This window comes from Sinohyriopsis cumingii, chromosome 4, assembly GCF_028554795.1.
Source record: "Sinohyriopsis cumingii isolate HCF-2022 chromosome 4, ASM2855479v2, whole genome shotgun sequence".
In the NCBI taxonomy this organism is placed as follows: Eukaryota; Metazoa; Mollusca; class Bivalvia; order Unionida; family Unionidae; genus Sinohyriopsis; species Sinohyriopsis cumingii.
Genome location: NC_142964.1, coordinates 54,555,494 through 54,576,903, shown reverse-complemented (window position 1 = coordinate 54,576,903; position 21,410 = coordinate 54,555,494). Strand labels below are relative to the sequence as shown.

The 21,410-nt window shown below is 34.5% G+C and overlaps 1 protein-coding gene across 4 annotated transcripts; it reads right to left on the bottom strand.

Moving 5' to 3' along the window:
* Positions 1–81: 81 nt before the first annotated feature.
* On the bottom strand, positions 82–21,195 carry LOC149801188 (putative inhibitor of apoptosis). 4 transcript variants are annotated; one of them, XM_089955229.1, is made up of 6 exons: positions 21,172–21,195; positions 10,314–10,506; positions 8,452–8,648; positions 7,421–7,538; positions 6,033–6,185; positions 82–4,522 (listed from the first exon to the last, which is right to left on the bottom strand). In XM_089955229.1, exons 2-6 carry the CDS (start codon positions 10,498–10,500, stop codon positions 4,323–4,325), a joined length of 855 nt encoding a protein of 284 aa, XP_089811355.1. In that variant the 5' UTR covers positions 10,501–10,506; positions 21,172–21,195; the 3' UTR covers positions 82–4,322. The 4 variants fall into 4 exon arrangements, with proteins under 4 accessions (XP_089811355.1, XP_089811354.1, XP_089811351.1 ...); XM_089955228.1 differs by lacking the exon at positions 21,172–21,195 and adding an exon at positions 20,729–20,858; XM_089955225.1 differs by lacking the exon at positions 21,172–21,195 and adding an exon at positions 20,559–20,711.
* Positions 21,196–21,410: the final 215 nt, after the last annotated feature.

Genomic DNA, 21,410 nt, shown 5'->3' with positions numbered 1-21,410 from the left:
AATAACAGATAAAATCAAGTGTCATAAGACAGGATTTCAAAGATGGGAGAGAAAGAGAAATAAATAAAACAAAAAGCAGACTTGTAGTTGTAATTATTTTATTTTGTTTTCTTTTTAAATTTTTATTTGTAAATTCAGACAAAAACCAAAAACATTCTACACTTTTGAAAGTAGTTTTGTAAACATATATTAACATCGTTAAGTGTTGTACCAATGACCCAATGAACAAAGGAAAATATCCCTCCACCATCCCCCAAATTTGGAGGATGAATAAAAGGGACTAATTGTCCACACTGAATATAATGGTCAAAAAAATATGCCCGAGGAGCATAAAGGGGTCAAGATTTGTGGGACATGGGGCCAAAAGTTGCAGGCATTATGCATTCCCATGCTCAATGGGACATTGTTCCAATCATTCCTTCTATATGCTTATTTCTGGAATAGTTGCAGTTTTTTCTGAAAAATTATGGCGAGATATAATTTTCAAATGAAAGTTATGTCACTTTTCATTTAGATCAATTTTAAATCACATAAAAGATCTTCGCAGCAAAGTAATATACAAACAATTATAGGAAGTATTTTACAGCAGATGAATGTCTTTCAAACTTTGTCTTTATTTCATTCTAAATATTAAGAGGTATTTATAGTGATCTGTACAGTATGGGTTATTTATGTCAAACTTGTGTTGAAAATCTTGTACAGGATGAAATCCACTACAAATTTTTCAACACAATATAAACAAGTTTAATATTTAAAAATTGCACACTGATCACAGAGTAATGACCTTTTTATAAACACCCAACATTAATTTTAATAAATCTTTCTTTATACTTCAAAACACACTTTTTTCCTATTATGTGCCAAAGTAGCAGTTTATCACTGTATAATCAAGGACTTGTTCATACGTATTATATACAAGTCACACTCTAGCATTAGAACAATTAGATGCTAGAAAATTTAAAATTTAAGATACTGTTGGAAATAAAATGTTTCATGATTATGATAATGATCCTTGTTGATTGTTTTATTTTGCTGTTGGTCTTGCCCTTGTTCTTTTTTTTCTCTCTTGTGTGGCAATGATAGCCGTTATTGTTAATGGTGATACTGTTATTATAGTTGTCAGTCTATTATTATAATGGTGCTTATTTTGTTCCTTTATCTTATTTCTTCCCTTACAACAAACATATTGATACATTAAACTTTGCACATACTTTCTACCATAAAAATTTAAAGAGCTGTCCTTATTCAAAATTAGGAGAAAAAAAGCACAAGGACAAATTATGTAATTTTTATAAACATTATGTGCTGTTTATTTGTTATTTGTCTTACAAATACTTACCACATTCACAAATGCTATATATCACTGGATGTATATTCCATGTGTCTTCAGAACAAAATAAAAAGAAATATGCTTAGAAAAGAACTTTTGTAATGATCTATAGGGAGAAGGGCCATTTTCAAATAAATCTGAAAACCGAAATATTTAAGTGAATTTTTTTTTGAAGCACTAAGTCTAATGAAGTATGAATGTTGCAACAGAAAATTCTTTGCAATGCAAATAAATATGGAAATCATGTGACATCAACTTTCCTTCTGTAAAATACTGATTTTCACCAGAAAATATGGACTTTTGGCACCATTAAAACCAATGAATACAAACTGGATTCAAATACTGTACAATATTTAACTCTTTCAAAACTAAGTAACTATATTAGAAGACTACCATTCAACACTGAGTAACTTTCAATATGTTTAATAAATGTAGCCAACACATTTTCAGTGACTTGTAAACTTTTCTTGTGATATGAATGGATATATGTTACCATTGTAAAGACAAATTAAGGTCTATGAGAATATGCTTATAAACAAGTTTAGCCTTACACAGGTGTTTATAAAGGTAAATCAAAAGTAAGTTGAAGGTAAATTTCATGGTATTCAATCAAAAATATTAAATGAAGCATTTAAAGAGCAATATGTGGTCTGTTTTTGATCCAGTTACAAAATCGTGCCTTGAATAAATGCAACACTGTGTCACATTTCGGGGTATGCCACATGCGGGTAACAATATTTGTTGGGGTGTTAAAAACCTTAAATAAACTGGAATTAAAAAAACGTGCTTTGACTTTGATTACAACTAATTTAACTAAAGTCCAATACAGTTCTTTGGGCAGTCCGGCAAGCAAACCACTTACCTGTATCAACACTGAAATATAGGTAAGTTTTATCTGGACAAACATGTCACATGATATAATTTCTCCAAAACAATCCAACAAGCCAGAATTTCTCACTTTTTGACCAATACAGTTAACACTCGGTCAAAAATCATAACTTACATTAATATATAGATGTTATAAAAAGCAAGTATTTCAAATAATGTGACATAAGTTCAAGCACTTTCATGTTGATTTGAGTCAGTCTCACTATCTGTGTGCATTCATATTTGAAAATCCAGCTATTTGCTAAATTACAAAGTCCCAATAAAACAAGAGGTGGTCAAGAGCCATCAAATACTCATGGTGGGTCTGTGCATTTGGAAAATGTGTGAATATTGCAATCCAACAGAGATTTATGCCACTGACAAAATTCAGGTGTAGTATACAGTGTAGTTCAAAGCCTTCACAGTACTCATTGTCATCATTATTGTAAAAGAATAATTCCATCCAGTCTTACTGCAAATATTCCCTCCATGTATTTTTACATCATAATTCCCTTACTTTCACCGCGTGTGAATATTGCGATCCAAGAGAGATTTATCCCATTGACAAAATTCAGGTTCCTCCCCAGATAATTCAGATTGTTCAACTGACAGGTTTGCCATTTTGGATGTACTTGAGTGACTTTGAAGATTAACATGTATAGATAGGAAAACCCTCATTTCTTGTTAACAACCTATCTTAAAGCTTATGCAAATGAATCATACAACAAAATAATTATTTATAAATGGGGGACTCCCGATACTGATGAATCTGAGAATATGTTAAAACGAGACAAGGATGTGAGACCAGTATACAGCATTGGTGAGTTATTGATCCTGCACCGCTTAACTGGTCTGCAGTGTTGAAAGGGTTTATTATTATACTTAGTCACATGATATCAATGCAGTTCACTAAAGTATGTGTGACAAACTATATTTCATATTTTGTCTTTGCTTCACCGTCAAAAATTCCTTACAATCTGGTGTTTGATCATTTCAATCCTAAGGCTAGTTCCTGCATACCTTTAGTATCTTTGTACTTTAAATTATTGTGCAAAGAATACTAAAATCAGATAATCATACATATTCATCACAAAGAAGATGAATTTGGCTCATCATAAATTGTGAAGCCTACCATACTTGCATCCAGTGGCAGCAGGAAATAAAATTCAAACTTTACACTATTGCAGGGAGCGTTGTATTGCTGAGCAAGCTGATGATGCCCAAGATGGTGACATGAATGATGATTTTAATCAGATACGGAGCTGATGATAAGAATGGAATGGAATTTTACAGCAGTGAACATACTGGCCATTTGTTTTGGCTTGTTTTGTGGGTTCAACACCTTTTTTCAGAACAGAAAAGGGCTATACATAGCAGCCAATATATATCATGAAGGAAGAACCAACGACCCACTTGAAGTTGCTGGCAAGCTTTTTTCAAATAACCTTGATGACTGAGCCAAGACTCGAACCCATGCATGATGAGATGCAACTGATGTGAGCACATTAGACCACGTGGCCACCCACATCACCATTCATGGCATTTAACAGTCCTAACCACTCATTTCTCACTTCCGGCAGTATTCTCAATCTGAAAATAATAACTTCATCCAAAGCAAAGTTGCAAAGTTAATTTTTGTTTTGTCTGAATTCAAGTCTTATGCTAAATTCTGAAAATTGTTTAACATAATTCTGTATACTTAAACGACTTCTCTGGTTTACAGACTACATATAACAATAAAATTTTACTTCATATACACACTTAATTTTAACTGGTTATATGTAAAAAAAAATAAAAATCTTTATTTAAACCTGAAATAAGTAAACATGTGAAATGTAAAGTTCAAGTTGTGTGCAACTAAATACTATTAAAAGAAAATGTGTTTAGATGATATAACTTGATTCTGGATCACTTTGTGACTAAAACTGGTAAGAACTTAAGCCATCTTCCCTTCACTGTTTTTTTTCCCCCAACTCAATGCTGAAAGCTTTTTCGCATCCCTGAATTCTTCAAGCTTCCTCCTTGATCGATGCTTGGCGAGTGAGTCTGGCTAGCAGATCATGAGGTCTGAGAGCAGATGGGGTGTGAGGAAACCCTGGGAAAGCATTCAGTCCTCTACATCAGATCACGAAAAGAATGCTTTGACAGTTCCCTTGATGTCTTTCCGACAGAGAGGACACTTGGACAAAGCTGGAGCACACTGGGGGCATGATACCATATGTCCACAAGGAAGGAAGATAACACATGCCAATGAATCGAGGCATATTTTGCAAGCTCTGTTGTCCTTTAACCTTTCAGTTTCTTTCTGTATAAATTCAAGATTTTCTGAAACAAAATATATTAAAATGAATAACATGAGTAAAAATCTGACACAAAACATTTTGCATAATCCAACCTGTTGAACATTTTTACCTTGGCACAGAAGAACTGTCACTTTTAATACTGTATTTACTATGAAGATTTTTTAATATTGTATTTACTATGAAGATTTTTTAATATTGTATTTACTATGATGATTTTTTAATATTGTATTTACTATGATGATTATCACCATTATTATTATCTCTAAAATACCTGATAATTTGGGTTATAATTTACAAATATGTTTATATCAGTAATGTTATGTATCTTCTTTTAACTGTTTTCATTATGCTGTCAGCTCTAACAAATACATGTGCAAAAATTCATACAATTTCAAGGGAAATTTATGTTTTCCTTCTTTTACTCGAAGTTTTTCTTCTATCCTAGAAAATAATACAATGCTTGTAAAAAGATCAAGATTAGCATCACATTACAAGCCCACCCCGTGTTTCTTAGCCCCACATATAGATAACTGATACTGTTGTGCAGAAACACTTTTCTCTTTTCTGTCACAGTGGTTTTGACCTTAGGAGTGCAACATCAATAGGCTTCTTCCTTACCCAAAATGTAAACCATCCACAAAGTCTGATACAGGTCTGTAAACCATCCACAAAGTCTGATACAGGTCTGTAAACCATCCACAAAGTCTGATACAGGTCTGTAAACCGTCCACAAAGTCTGATACAGGTCTGTAAACCATCCACAAAGTCTGATACAGGTCTGTAAACCATCCACAAAGTCTGATACAGGTCTGTAAACCATCCACAAAGTCTGATACAGGTCTGTAAACCATCCACAAAGTCTGATACAGGTCTGTAAACCGTCCACAAAGTCTGATACAGGTCTGTAAACCATCTACAAAGTCTGATACAACTCTGTAAACTGTCCACAAAGTCAGATACAGGTCTATAAACTGTCCATAAAGTCAGATACAGGTCTATAAACTGTCCACAAGGTCTGATACAAGTCTGTGGTACAGAATCAGTGTAAATTCCACAAAGTCTGATACAGGTCTATGGTACAATGTTGTTGTACAGAAACTAATTTCTTCTTTCAGTCGGCGATCTTGACCTCTGACCCCAAAATTAATAGATTTTTTTACATATCCCAAGTGCAAGTGACCCATAAAGCTTGATTCTGGTGTATGATATAGAACTGTTACTATATGGAAACCATCATTTATTTGTTCAGTGGACATCTTTAGTTATTGTGTGGAAAAGAAATGAATATCAGAAGGATGAACATCAAAAAATGATACCCTCAGGCATTTAAAAAGATATACAAGAATGGAGACATGTGATAATGCATTTAAATTTACATCTTTTATTTCAATCATTATCCCTGTGACTAAAAAGAATCAGTCAAAACAAATATGATTTTTTTTTTTATAATAATGTCTCATGATATAAAAAGCCTTAATGCTGCATCACTCATATAACCCTACCACAAATAATCCCATTCTCCTGATATATACCTGGAGTTTCTTTTTCACTTTTCAATGTATGAACAATCTCTGCAGGTTTTGAGTTCTCAAGTACTGAATTCTGCCTGGGAATCTTTCCTTCTTCGATATCAAAAATGATCTCCATCAAGTCCTTTGCTTTTATGTTGCTGAAGTCTCTTGAATCTGAAAGGAAATTTTATTTTTACTCATTTAATCAATGAACCTAAATTATGTCTCTACGCTACTAATGAGCAAAATCACATACAAAATCTACAAGGGTTATTTTGCCCTCTCATAATACACACTTTTGCAACAAATCAATTTCTTTATACTTTACTTAAAACTTCAAAATAAATAACTAAATGCGAAATATGCCTTTCTCCAATTGGCCAAGACAGTCTCACAGATATGCATTAATCAGGTCCAAAAATTTCCTTGTTGTCAGAACGACTAGTAGACATAAATTTACTAGACCTTGCTGAATCTTTACTAGTCCTCCCTATCAAAATTCACAACACTTTTATTTTTTAAAATATCAAACCAATTCAAAATCCAGAAGTATAAATCTTGCTTTAGAAAACAACAAAGTTACTTGAAAATATTCCCAAAAAAGCTCACAAGAAAAATGACCAATTCTCCAGAAATGAACTGTAAAACAAAAGATGATGCAGTTAACATTTCTTGAGCCATGTCATCTGGTAAAAGAAGTTAGCAAATAAGAGGAACTGAAGAAGACCAAGGCCTGATTCATTGATCATTACGTACTGTAACTCCACAAACTGACAAATTTACTGCAGTAACTGATGTGCTAAAGTATTAATATATGCACTGTGCAGGTTTTCACAACAGATACAAACCAATTAACAAAACGAGTCTCCCTGATGTAAATCCTTTAAAGAAGGAATGGTCATAAATCTGATTGAGACTTTTAGTTCATGCCCCTTTAGATATTCTGTCATTTATTACTTACAGACATAACAAATGTTATACTTAAAATTTCTTAGAAGATAAATTGTCTTCCTCTCAATTTTATATGGGTAGGGCACAATAGTAAGAAGCTAACATATGCTGACAACACGTTTTTTGTGAATTCCAACTTTCTTATAAGCAATGCCCTCTTCCCTCATCCCCCAACATGAATGTCAAAATTCCTGAAATTAATCTAGTTAAAGGAATTTATTTAGTAGCATACTGCACTGCTCCCCCCACCCCCAGTACTGCTTTTACTTTTGTGTGTGAAGTAAAAAATTTGTCAACATAAAAATGACTTACATGGGTGACAAATATAAAACTTTTTAAACTTTACTTTCAAAGAAATGCTGATTATGAATTTGTAGACATACACAAATCAAACTATTCATCATTACACCCACCTAATGACAGCCTTGTAAAACCCTATGTTGAATAATGATACTCACTGATTTTCTTAGCCATAAGGTCTACAGCATATTCAACAAGTGTCTTCTCTATTCGAAAGTCTAAGAGTGCAGCAACAGCAAGACTTTCCATGGGATTAGGTTTCTCAGGTTTACATTCCTGAAGGGTGGATAAAGATGTCAACTTTAGTACAATAAACTATCATTCTTCAACTTTTTGATCCCAAACTGGACTGTATTGTTTTTCTCTTTGGATGCATTCACAGTTTTGAATAATACAAGTAGTAAAGACCCTACTTGGCTTTATGCTGTAACAGCTCTGCAACTGGTCATCCGTAAGTAGTGCAGTCAGTAAGAACATTTCAAAATTAAAGTTCACAAATTCTAACATTTAGCGATTCAAGTTTCTGGAATCTTTTACTTAAAAAAAACACAGAGAATATTGAAGGGTTTATGTAATATCAGATTGAATTAAACAGTAAGATACTGTTTATTTTTATTATCAAAAGTAAATGCCATTATCCCTAAAACAACTGAATTGTAATTACAAATGTTCCAACTCTTTTCTTCTCTTTATCTAGAACTGTTTAATAGGGTCAATTACTGGACACCTTATGAAGGTACCTTCAGTTTTAATGCTAGAACAGATTGGTATGGCAAACTGTTGTACCCTGTACATTGGAGAAGCGCTGTATTCAATTTATTCCATGTAACTGCACATCTCTGGACATAATTAAGTGACTGTATTTGTTTATAACAACAACAGTCTTCATTACTGTTCAGCCTTCAAAGAGGGAACAGTTTGCCAGTGCTGGTCTATTCGTGAATAAGAAATCCTGGGTACTGTCTTCTCTGGTTTGGTAGTGTAATGGCCAGAAGAGCTAAATATATAAATGTTGTAAACGCATTCTGTTCTCAGTATCATTTTCTCAGTCATTTCTGCTGAATGTTTAATGCAACTTGATGCTGCAGTAAAGTTTTTATTTTATCAAGAAAACAGCCTCTATTGTGGTAGTTGGTAAGAAGTCAGTTATTTATTATTAACCGATATTCATGGCAATACAGTTACTTACGGTTGTTCTCGAACAGTCGGCTGAAACTTCTCCCCTCCCTTTAGCCTGGACTTCTTCAACAAACTTGGCCCCCTTGTTGAGGGCAATATGGGGACAACTAGGGTACCACTTGGCATGTTCAGTCCATGGCTCATCGCCAGGTTCCCAGTATCGGAGTCCACCACCACAGTAGTAACACTTTACACTATCACCAACACCTGAAGAATGCAAAAGCATTATTAGACATACAGCTGAGCTCCATGTGTAATTTAGTTCATCATGTTTATCAAAAACAGGCAGCAGGAGTTATCAAATGTAGCATTAAGCAAGAAAAGGTTGTAATAAAGATGCAAACATAAGATATCAAAGTTTTTTCAAGATATGTATTAAAAGACATCAAAGTTAAAATCTTAAGTACTTAATCAAATATGTACAGCTTACTGGACTTCTCTTATGCAAGTATGCAAGGGCATTGCGATGCAAAGCATTAACAATTGTGGACAATTTGTTTTTGGTTAAGAATATAAGGATATAAATGATGAATACCTTGATACAGATTCATGTAATGGTCTTGATTTTTACCCTTTGAATCAAATCTGTAATGATCCTAACTTACAAGAATTCTCACAAGAAACAGGTAACCACAGATACATGAAGAATGCAAAACTACAAGAAACTGACCGATGTTGCATCACGTCGCAAACACAAGTTTTTGTATTAGTCAAAGAGTAACAAGAAATCAAACTTTTGATTTTTAGTTTGTGTAAAATAGACCTACTCTGAAGAATAGGATTTAACACAGTGTACAAATTATCTCAATCCTGGCTGCATACAGTGCCAAGTAAACATAGAGTGTATACAAATTATCACAATCCTGGTTGCATACAGTGCCAAGTAAACAGAGTGCACACATTAAAAACTTTGCTAAAATCTCTAGATGGTAAAGGTAAAAATGGTGTACAAATTCTTAGATATATAATATACAGAGCAATACCCTTATCGAACAAAGTCAATTTTTTTTTTAAAAAGTCCAATATTAACTCAAGAGGAACTTCATTATAAGGCTAAATCAAGCTGAAATAATTAAAAAAATTGCTGAAATAATATTTTAAAAATTGTCTTACTGGAAGAATACACTTGACAAGAATGTGTACCAATATCAGTGGGCAGTGGCAATGCATGCAGTCAGGTCAGGATTAAAGCTTATGGAAGTAAACAGTAGTAGTAAGGTATTTGTGTCCTGTATATGAGTGCCACTCTCCTACAGGAAGTTCAGTCACAAATTAAGGCTCTGAAGGGTAGGGGGGCAAGAACGTAAGATATAGATCTACTCTTAAAGCCGTCCTTAATATGTGTACAATTATTAGACCTACATTCGATGTTTAGAACTATTTCTCGTATATTTTGTCCATTTCAATGAGGGAGTGAGGGGGGGGTCCATGATTAGGGCATGTGCCCCCAGCGCTTCCACCTTAATCTGGTACCGAGTATGTTTGATGTCCCAAAGCTTGTTTGTTGAGTATTAATTTCACATAATTTGCTAAGTACATATAACATGGTCATTACCCCAATAACTACAAAATTCACTATATGGAATCTTCTAATTGGAAATGTGTGACTTTAGCTGCTTCACCCGCCTTCTCATTACCCCAATACGACAAAGAATCAACTGTACAAAATACATTTTCATAATTATATAAGCTGTTCACGCTTATACTAGACTGTGTACATTGAGGGATAAGCTGGTATGCTTGATTATGACAATTAAATAGAAGGCAAAACTTTGCTCTATAAAATATTTGCACAAGACAACAAATTCTCCCAGATGAATTATGATAGGACACAAAGACTGGCAACCATTTTAAGAATAAATAAGTCAGTACCCCCATATATGAATCCAGCTTCAGCAAGCTCATCTGGTTGAAGTGGAATATACTTTGGCCAGGTTTTGAAAGAGTCTTTTCGATTCGAAAGGACAGCATATTGAGGAAATTTGGGCCTGGCTACATGAATCCCAAGTTGATCCGGCTGTGCTTCTCTGCTCTTAGTTTGGGTACCTCCAACCGACATGTTGACCTGAAAAGATCACAAACCACCTTATTGTTCGATGGTGTTAAACAAAATCGAAGATATACATAAAAATCCTATGGACAAGTGCTCACACAAGCTGTAAGATCTAGGACAACAAATACAACAAACTTCAATCTGTAAGGCAATGCTCATTGTAATCACTACTACTCAAAAATAAAAGATTTCTTCCTATTGCAATAGTTTTAAAATTAGGGTAAGTAGGTTACTTTTTAATGATTAGTATATATAGTGTACCAAGTGCTTCAAGTACTGGGCTAAACCGACTCAATTAGAGGCAGAAAACAATTTTGGGATTTTTTTAAAAAACAATTATCAGTGGGGGGAAAAACTACTAGGGTTGGCAATGAAAAACGGGGAAAGCACGGATGGCCAGCCAACCAGAAATACTTTTTGATGGGTCCTACCAGTAGAGAAATCAGACCCGACACTGTATATAACAACCATGGATATGTTAACAGAAATACAAGACACAAGAAATGTTGTTTAATGTCAATAGTCCGGGCAACATAAATAATACTAGCTCTGGATGAGACATTTTACTGGCATGGGGGAATATAATGTTATAATCAATAAAATGTGTCTTAAATTTACAATTACCCATAATGCCCCCAAACCACATATTAATTAACAAGTACTAACTGAAGAAACATGCTGTTTATTCTTACAACTGAATGGTCACCCATTTCTGTATAACCTTATGCAAGAAACAGGCCAATTTCAGCTGAAATAACACAAGGTCAAGGTTTTGCAAAAGTGACTAAAGACCAATGGTGCTTGTACCTTTTATCTCTGTGAAATGTCTCAGTGAACTTGATACCAAGAAAGCTACAGGACTTGATCAGATTGGTCCACGACTCATTAAATCTTCTGCCTTTGCTATTGTAGATAGCATAACATTCATAATTAATTTAAGTATTGCAACCTCATCTGTCCCCAAAATATGGAAAACTGCAAAAGTAACTCCTATTCACAAATCTGGTTCTAAGGATGATGCTGATAACTACCGACCAATTTCAATACTACCAAACTTGTCAAAATTGATTGAAAAACATGTCCAGGACTCATTCATGTCATATTTAACCAAACACTTGCTGTTACACCCTAATCAATCAGGCTTTAGACAGAACCATTCCTGTGAGACTGCCTTGATCTCCCTAACTGATAAATGGCTTCAAGCACTTGACCAAGGTAGAATAATAGGAACTGTATTTGTAGATTTCAGGAAAGCTTTTGACATGGTGGATCATGAAATCCTTTTGAAGAAACTGAAAATCTACCAGTGTGATGAAAGAACAATTAGATGGTTTACTTCGTACTTAAATGAGAGAACACAACATGTTTACATAAATAACGTTCTGTCTGAACCTGAAACAATTAGATATGGAGTACCACAAGGCTCAATTCTAGGTCCACTACTATTCATTTTATTTATTAATGACCTACCACTTTTACTAAGAGACTCAATAACATCTACAGATCTCTATGCAGATGACACAACATTGTCAGACATCCAAAACACAAAGCATGAGCTCGAAATTTCTTTACAGAATGCCCTAAACAAACTGGAAAACTGGTGCACATGTAATGGCATGGTGGTAAATACTGGTAAAACTAAAATATTACTTATCTCAACACGGCAAAGAAGGACAAATCTTGATAGTGATGAACTATGTCTGACATGGAAGGATACAAATCTGCAAATAGTCTGTCATGATAGGCTACTTGGTGTTCTGGTAGATAATAACCTATCATGGACTGAACATATCAAACATACCAGTAAAAAAGTCAATTCAAGTTTATGGCTTCTCAGTAGGATAAGACATTTTCTCCCTGAAAGGCACAGGAAACTATTTTATAACAGTTACATACAACCCTATTTGGACTACTGTAGTACAGTATGGGGTAATTCAAATGATAAAAACATAGCAAAGCTGGCACATCTTCAAAAAAGAGCATTTGGGCTAATATCAATCCAGAAAGAAAGCAAGGAAAGTTTAGCTGGTAGGTTAAAAATATTACCTATTAAAGACCGAATCTGTTTGAGAAAAGCCAAATTAATGTACAGGATATCTCAGAATAGTGCTCCTGAATATTTACAATCACTATTCCAGTATAGGCTACCTGGTAATACTCCCCACCTGCGATCCATGTCAACCAAACAGTATAAAATTCCCAAACCAAATAAGGAGTTATTTAAAAAAAGTTTCCAATACTCTGGAACTCTGCTCTGGAATAGTATTCCAGCTGAGATTAGAAATGCCCACTCTATTTCCTTCTTCCAAACCCAATATATCCAGTGGCTTCAGAGATGCAGCTTAAATAAATGAATTCCTTTGTATGAGGGCCTCAAGGTAGATTAGTTTTTAGCTAATTGTGTTACCCTCTTTAAATAAGGTCATTATTATTATTATTATTATTATTAAATGTCACATGCAGTGACACCAGTTTGTAAAAATAACCATTCGGACAGTTTTCTTTTCCGCATTACTGTCAGGGACATTATTTGGTGGAAGCAAGGGGGCATTTGCCCCCCTCCCCCAAATTTGCATGTGCTGTAAAATTGATGTAGCCTATATATGAAAATTAACCAGCCCGTCAAGTTTTGACCCCCCCCCATGAAAAAAAGTTGAAATGATGTCCCTGGTTATTGTTCTTACCGAAAACCATGTACCAGGCATTAAAACTGTTCATCTGAATCTAGACGTGCATTCCAATATTTAGTTACAGTGGTGCTCAAGCCTGCACTGTACAAATCATGTAATCAAATTTGACGAATCTTTCTAGAACAGTATAATACACAAAGTGCTTGCATTTCATCACCAATAGATAAACCCTGAATATTCTGAGATGAAAATTCCAAGGGTACTGCCAGCCCCCCCCACACTTCCCCCATTAAATAATGTCGATGAAGCATTCTTATACGTGGTTCATGTTTTAACATAGAAAGGGATGTATTTAGGAAAGTGACTTTTTATATTTTGTTTAGCGCAACACTCTTCTCAGCAGATGTGATATTAAGCATGTAGAATCGAGAAATGTTGCATATATATTCCATCAGTTTAAAAACAATGTATCAATGTTTTGTTTTTTTGTTTGTTTTTGTATTTTTTTTCATATTGTTAGTGCTGTCCAACTTTTCTGACACCATGGGCCACTGAAAAATGTTTTTCTTGAAGCTGAGGACCGCAGCAGAAAACTGAAAAGCAACAAGAATATAGCTGCTCGAACGCTGGCTGGCAATTTAAAACCAGCCCGCGAGCTAGACAGCACTGCATTATGTATTAGTGATTTTATTAACTTTTTCTGATGCTGATGTGTTAATCAGTAACAAAGTTAAGAAAAGAGGAGAGAAAATTCATATGTTTATTTCAATGTTTGCTTTACAAACAAATCGTAATTTAGAATGACAGCTTAGAACATATAAGAATGCACCATGTTCATTAGAGTTATGGTGTTGAAGAGAGCAGTACTGTTTGATTAAATCTATACTATGTGGATAATACATTTCCTTAATTAAAAGATATATACAATTACATTTTGTCAGGAAGCATAATTGTATGCATGTAGTGATGGAAACAGCAATACAAAAAGAAAAACTGCTGTCCCTAATGACAACAGCCACCCATAAAATGATACAAATTTTACACACAAAAACTAAATGAAAAGGAAAAAAATTAGATATAAATGAATATTACTGGTTTCAACACATTTATCCCGGACACACACACAAACACATGCATACATACACAGGGGCTCAACTCCCTGTCCCCACCCCGTCCAAACTCGTACATTACAGTATATCAAAACATTACATAGTGAAGGAAGTGCAAATAAAAACAGCTTTATTTTTGTCTCTAGGTCATGAATGGCTACGTGTTACTAAGTGTCTCTCGGTGCTTTGTCCGAAAACAATATGGCGGCAGCCGGGCACAGTGATGTCATGATCTATTTTTAGCAAAAAGCAGAAATGAGTGTAAGTGCTATATTAAAAATGGTAGACAGTGCACATTTGAATGCTTGCTGCAAATTTAGACAAAATGATAATAATAATAATAATAATATAATAATGCTTTAATTATAGAGGGTGACTCATTAGTCAAGGACTATTCTCCCTAGAGGCCCTCTTAAGGAGAGTGTAACAATGCACATTATATGAAGATGGCAATAATTACTGTTTATTTTAACATGTTTAGTATTAAAATACTAAATTCCATTATCTGTTAGAAACACATACATGCTCATGATATCTTTTCTTAAATACTCTAACATTTTCAGCAGATTTTACATGTAGTGGAAGCTTATTCCACAGAACTGTACCAGAGTACTGAAAACTCTTTTTAAATTGCTCTGTTCTTGGTTTTGGTATTAGAAGGTTTCCATGTGATATTGATCTCAACTGGTATTGTGTTGAAAAAGGCCTGAATAAGTCCTGAAGATACTCTGGTGCAGTTCCATGTAGACATTTATATAAAAGAACTGCCTTGTGAAAATCTATCCTGTCATATATTGTGAACCATTTGAGTTCTGTAAATAATGCTTTTGAGGGATGATCAACAGATGCATCTAAAATTACACGTGCTGCTCGTTTCTGAAGTTTATAAATCCTGTCAAGCTCAGATTTAGCACAGTTTCCCCATACATTAGAACAATAATCCATTGTTGGAAGAATATATGACTTGTAGTATAGATTGCGAGTTTCCATAGGTAAATATTTCTTGATTCTGCTGAGAAGGGCAATTTTGGATGACAGTGTTGTACAAAGCTTATCAATATGGTCATTCCATAATAAATTATTATCTACAGACACACCTACAAGCCTTTCATGTTTAACATTTTCTAATGGATGATTATTTATTGCAAGAGATAGTTTTGGGTTCCTGACTTGTGTAGCTTTTGTGATGTCCCCAAAATCATACATTTTGTTTTACCTTCATTAATTACCATCCTATTTTGTTGTGCCCAGTTTTGGACTCTGATAAGGTCTGAGTTTAATCTCATTTGGATAACTTCAGTATCAGAACTAGATGTATACAAGGTTGCATCATCTGCAAACAAATCTGTGTTTGTGGATTCATTATTTAATGGTAGATCATTGATATAGATAAGGAAGATGAGAGGGCCCAAAACTGAGCCTTGAGGGACTCCTGAATGAATAGTGCGAGTTTGAGAGCTAATATTGCCAATGCTTACTTGTTGAGACCTTTGGTTTAGGTATGATCTAAACCAGTTTAAAGAAGGATTGTCAAACCTGTAACAGTTCAGCTTTTGAAGCAGAATTTCATGATCAACAAGATCAAAGGCTTTCTTGAAGTCAAGGAAAACAATCCCAGTCATATGTCCATTATCCATTTCCTTCAGCCAAAGATCAATTAATTTGGTAAGTTCTGTTTGACACGAGTGGTACTTTCTAAATCCTGATTGAGCTTTATGAAATAGAGAGTATGTTTCAAAAATGTCATAGACCTGAATGGCTACGTGCTTTTCAAATAGTTTTGACAATACAGGTAGAATTGATATTGGTCTGTAATTTCCTGGATCCTCCTTTTCTCCTTTCTTAAAGATTGGTGTAACCTTTGCACATTTCAATGTTTGTGGAAAATTACCACACATTATACTTAAATTTATGATATGCGTTAGTGGCTTTATTATTACTGGTGCAGCAATTTTAAGAATTCGTGGACCAATACCATCCAATCCAGAGGATTTATTAATATTAACCTTAATTAGCATATCAAAAACATCAGCTTCACTAACATTAGCTATTGAAAAATAATTATCATCAGGAATTTTAGCTCTTATAAATGATAGAAGAGCATCAAGCTCAATTGGGATGTTAGTCTGGTTCTGAATACTGTTACTGGAGATGCTTATGAAGAAATTGTTGAACATTTCCACAGTGTCTTGTACAGATGTTGCTATATCATCATTTTGCTTAAGAATAGGGGGAAGACAACTGTTCTTGCGTGGGTTCAGCTCTTTTAGATGCTTCCACAATGTCTTGGTACTCTTACTTTCATTAATAGCCTGTTTATAGTAGTTCTCTTTTGCCTTATCTATCAGGTGCTTAGTTTTATTTCTCCACTTTCTATAGCTTTTCATGTCTTTTTTCTTGTGGAAATTATCTCTTAGGTGCCTAGCCTCATTGATCTCAGGGGTAATCCATTTGGGTGTAATTCGGTGTTTAACCCTTTTTGTTTTAACTGGGGCATGCTTGTCTAAGGCTTCATTGAACATCTGGTACCATTTGTCCAAGGCAGTGTTTACATCAGCTATAGTGCAGACTGATTGGAAGGGTTTGCAAACTAAATCATTTAAGAACATTTCCTCATCAAACTGTTTGAAGTCCCTGTATTGTATTTCAATGTGTTGGCCATTTTTAGATGATTTCGGAACATGTCTAGTTATACAGACCGGGTAGTGGTCACTCAGTGCATAAACTGGCACCTTAATTTCACTTACATTTTCAGGTTTATTAGTATAGACATGATCAATGATAGTAGCACTTTTATCCGTTACTCTAGTTGGGGTGTTAATTAATTGAGTAAAGTTGTAAGTTTTAAAGCTACTTATCCATGTTAATGGTGGAGTTTTCATGTAGTCAATGTTAAAATCACCTAATATGATAATTTCTAAATCTTCCTTAAGTAATGCTTTTTGAATCTGAACCTCAAATCTATCAATCCAATCAGCTGTGGAACTAGGTGGCCTGTAAACCGAACATAAGAGTATTGGCTTTGATTGGGCAAGGGTTACTTCGATCCAGATACTCTCTACCCCAATAGTCTCTAGATCAACACGTCTGTTATAACTAATGGAACTGTCTACATAGAGAAGAATACCCCCCCCCACCATGGATTCCCTATCTTTTCTTTCAAAGTTGAACCCCTGTATTTGGAGAGCCAAATCATCAGTATCATCAGAAAGAAAGGTTTCACACAGACCTAGAATACTGACTGATCTAGTTTGCTGTAATATTAACTTTATCTCATTCAGTTTAGGGAGGACGTGTTGAATATTTTGGTTGATTACTTGCAGACCTCTTTTGAGGAGGCCAAATACATGACAATTTTGATCAGAGGATTGATTTTCAGACAAGGTAGTATGCCATGTATTGTTTTTAGACTTGACAGATTTCTTTACATTGCCTTGATTATTTACATAAACACATGAAGAAGATAACATACAAGGTCCATCTGTTGTACCATGACCACATGTAGTGGATATCTGAGAATGTTCAATATGAGACCGATTTACATACATACAAGAAGACATTGACATATTAGACACTAGGGGGGCCTCAGTGGGAGAAGTAACTTAAACAGTATCACATAGTTGTTTACATGTTAACAAGTTGCACTTTGTACACAAATCAGATAGTGTCTGAAACCTGTTTATAGAATTATAATTATTACATTGATATCATGAAGATAATTCGGTTTTTAATTCTGCACAATCAAATTATGCAGAAAACATTCCATTTTTTGAAGATTTTTTTTAAAATCCCGTTACTACTTCAGCTTGTTCTTCGATCTTTTTGTGCACGATAGATGATCTTTGAAAGAAAATACGGTTTAAACCCCCATCATATATGAAATAAACAAAATTATATGTTGCTTGAGGTCATAAAATATGGATCATTTTCAGTTCTATGCCAATTTAAATATGAAGATTCAAATACAATTCAATGCAAAGATTTTTTAAACAATAAAAAATTGGGCATACTCTGCGCGGTGAACTTAAAAAATAAAATTAAGAAAAGCCATCAGTTCATTATAGTAACATGAAGAAGTAATTACCTGAACAACTGCTAGGCTACCCTCGAAAACAACTTTTTAAGCTCGGTAAATAGGTAACAAAAATAATCTTGAGCGTTGAGATACTATTTTTGTGACCAATAACTTTCCAAGCTTGTTGCTATAAATAGTATTTCAAATGGAAAATCTTGGAGGTTAAACATAGCTAGACTGGTCCCATGTCATATTTTATACATATTATTACATATAGCAGTACTACAAAGGTGTCGGGAACCACGCTAGAGCGAACAAATGTAGACTGGTTTTCGAAAGGCTAGTACAATTTAGTGCAAAAGAAACATGTTTGAATCAATGTTATTATTACTGGTTTTTTATATATATAAAACTAAATTATTAAAATATTATTTTATCTTTTAAATAAAGTAATTGCAGTGTATTGTTCTTGAAGCAGTGCTATATGATAATATAGACTTTCCCACTGCTGAATCAGCATCTTCGAGATTTGAGATAAGGCTGACATATAGGGTGCTTTGTAGATGTAGGTCTGACTAGCAAGTCAGTTATAGTTTCTATGCTATGGAATAAACGTGTTTCTAGAAAAAGGCCTTTTCATCTCTCATTACAAAATCCAAACATTACATTCAGGAATAAAACCTCACATTTGAGGGTAAATATGCGTATCAAACAATGTGGCATCACATTGCATTGATCATTCTGTTTTGAAAAATGATTTTGTCGTTATAAAATGTTCTGTTTATTCGGATGGAAGCTTTTTCTTTGATTTATAGTTTGTAAAATAGTACGATTTACTTTTGCTAGTTCAATCTTTTTTGGGACTATATTTTATGCATTAACAAATGCATCGTCTGTCAGCATGAACGAAATTATTCGTTCTTCTTACTAAATAATTTCAACTGAAATAAAACTTGGATAAAAAGAATCTCAAATGGGTAATGATTTAATATTAAATTTATGAAACTCGTTGAATAATGTCCAGCTTATTCACCAGTACAGTAGTCTGCAACACATCGATACTCTTAATTGTCTTTGTAACTGCTCTACACAATCGCACAGAAACATTTGCTGAACGTTGATTAAGAACCGACCATTAATTTTTAGGGTATGGATTTCTTTGAGGAGAAAAAAAAAATCAGGCCGCCAAGTAATAATCTTGCTCTGATTTGTAGAGTTTGTTGAAGAAAAGAAATATACAAAAGAGACAAAAGTAAAATATGTCCTGGTTTGAAATATAATCACCCCGCCCCAAAAAATAAACAGAAATCCATTTTATGTTTTGTTTTTTGTTGCATTTTGCAAATGTTATGATCAATAGGAAAAGGACGCATCTGAGACTTCAGTCATAATTTAGCCTGTATTTCAAATATCATTCTTACCAAGAACTTAAAATTTTGCGATATTCTGGTCCGAAGTGTGTTTTAGCTTAGATTCCCAATAGGTCTACAAGTTGTGTCAAATACAATTAGCTGCACATAGTATAAATATACATTATATATGACCATACCGAATCTGTAATTTCCACAAGTTTGGTTTTAAATTTTCCTTAATCTGATGAATATTCTCCCTTTTGTCGAAACTCACAAGTCGATATAAGGGGAATGTTAACATGTCCGATTTTAATCAGATTGGAAAGTCCAGAAACAGCATAGTTGGTTATTCCAGAAAATGTTAATTTTCTTTCAGTCTTTCCACTTTCACCCCATAATCCAATAAACCCAGTAGAAGAGCTAGTGAATAATAGTATGCTACAGTGTACCATAGTGAATAATAGCAGTGGCGTCACTCGGGTTGGTGTCACCCAGTGCGGTAGCTTATGGTGTCACCCCCATGGTCCTCCTTCCGTAACAGACCATACAGAATCCTTAGTAATGTCATTTTGGTGTCACCCCCTTGATGGTGTCACCCGGTGCAGTCCGCACCCCCCGCATCCCCCTAGCGACGCCACTGCTGTGCCTGCTAGTCATGTATTTAACTATGATCGGTTATCCGCTTATGAAATCCGACTAGACCAAGCAGTGTGTGCTCTGTAAAATTTGCAATTTTTCATTTTGGTGTTACCCCTCCAAGATGGTGTCATCCGGTGCGGTCCGCACCCCCCTAGCGACGCCACTGAATAATATGATACAGTGTATCATAGTTAATAATAGTATGCTAAAGTGTATCATAGTGTATAATAGTATGATACAGTGTACCATAGTGTATAATAGTATGATACAGTGTACCATAGTGTATAATAGTATGATACAGAGGATAGTTTTCTCTTACCTGATTTCTGTGCTAATATTGAATCATCTATTCCGTCAAATAATCTAGAGTTTACACTCAACACAAAATTCTTATGTTACAGGATAACAGCATTAGTTATACTATGCGGGATTTCAGGAATGTCCAAAAATAGAATAGTATGCAAACTGATAATAATGGATTAGTCATACTTAACACATTGACCCTTGGAGGTTTTTGTCGTTTTCGTCTGAACTTCAAGTAGGAAACACATTTTGAAAGCTATTTCTCAATACATCCGAAAACACCAACTTCCATGTTTTTAATCTTTATCTTCCAATAAAATACTGCCTAGTTGTGTTAGAAACATCGTTTTTCATTGGCTGTTTGTCTACCTTTCTATAATACCACCCACATTTGTGTATCATACATGAGCTTGACGCTACAGAGCTCGGCAGTAGGCTACTACCTCCTGCCACTTAAATTCGTCACCAGGGGTTAATGTGTTAATTTGCCATTTCAGATCTTGCATCTCTGTACGAGATACTTCCCAACCAATGCCTTAATATACAGGTTTGTAATTTTAAACCTGTTGCGGAGGAATCATATTACAAAATACTCTCAGGTCCCTGGACTCGTAAATATTGTTACTTACACAATATGCTGAGCCATTCAACCAGATTAAAAAGTTGTTCTAAGTATACGGGACAAATCACAGGCCTACCAAATCTCCAGATAAAAGCCGGGTTTTGCGGCTTTTTAGCCCAGTCTGATGATCTTTTTCGATTGGTATTTTTTAAAAAAAATATCCGGATTTCATGTTCCAGACTGTGACGATTTATCTGGGCGTAGATTACACATTTGGTTGGTTGTCGAGTTTGTGAGCACTTAGCC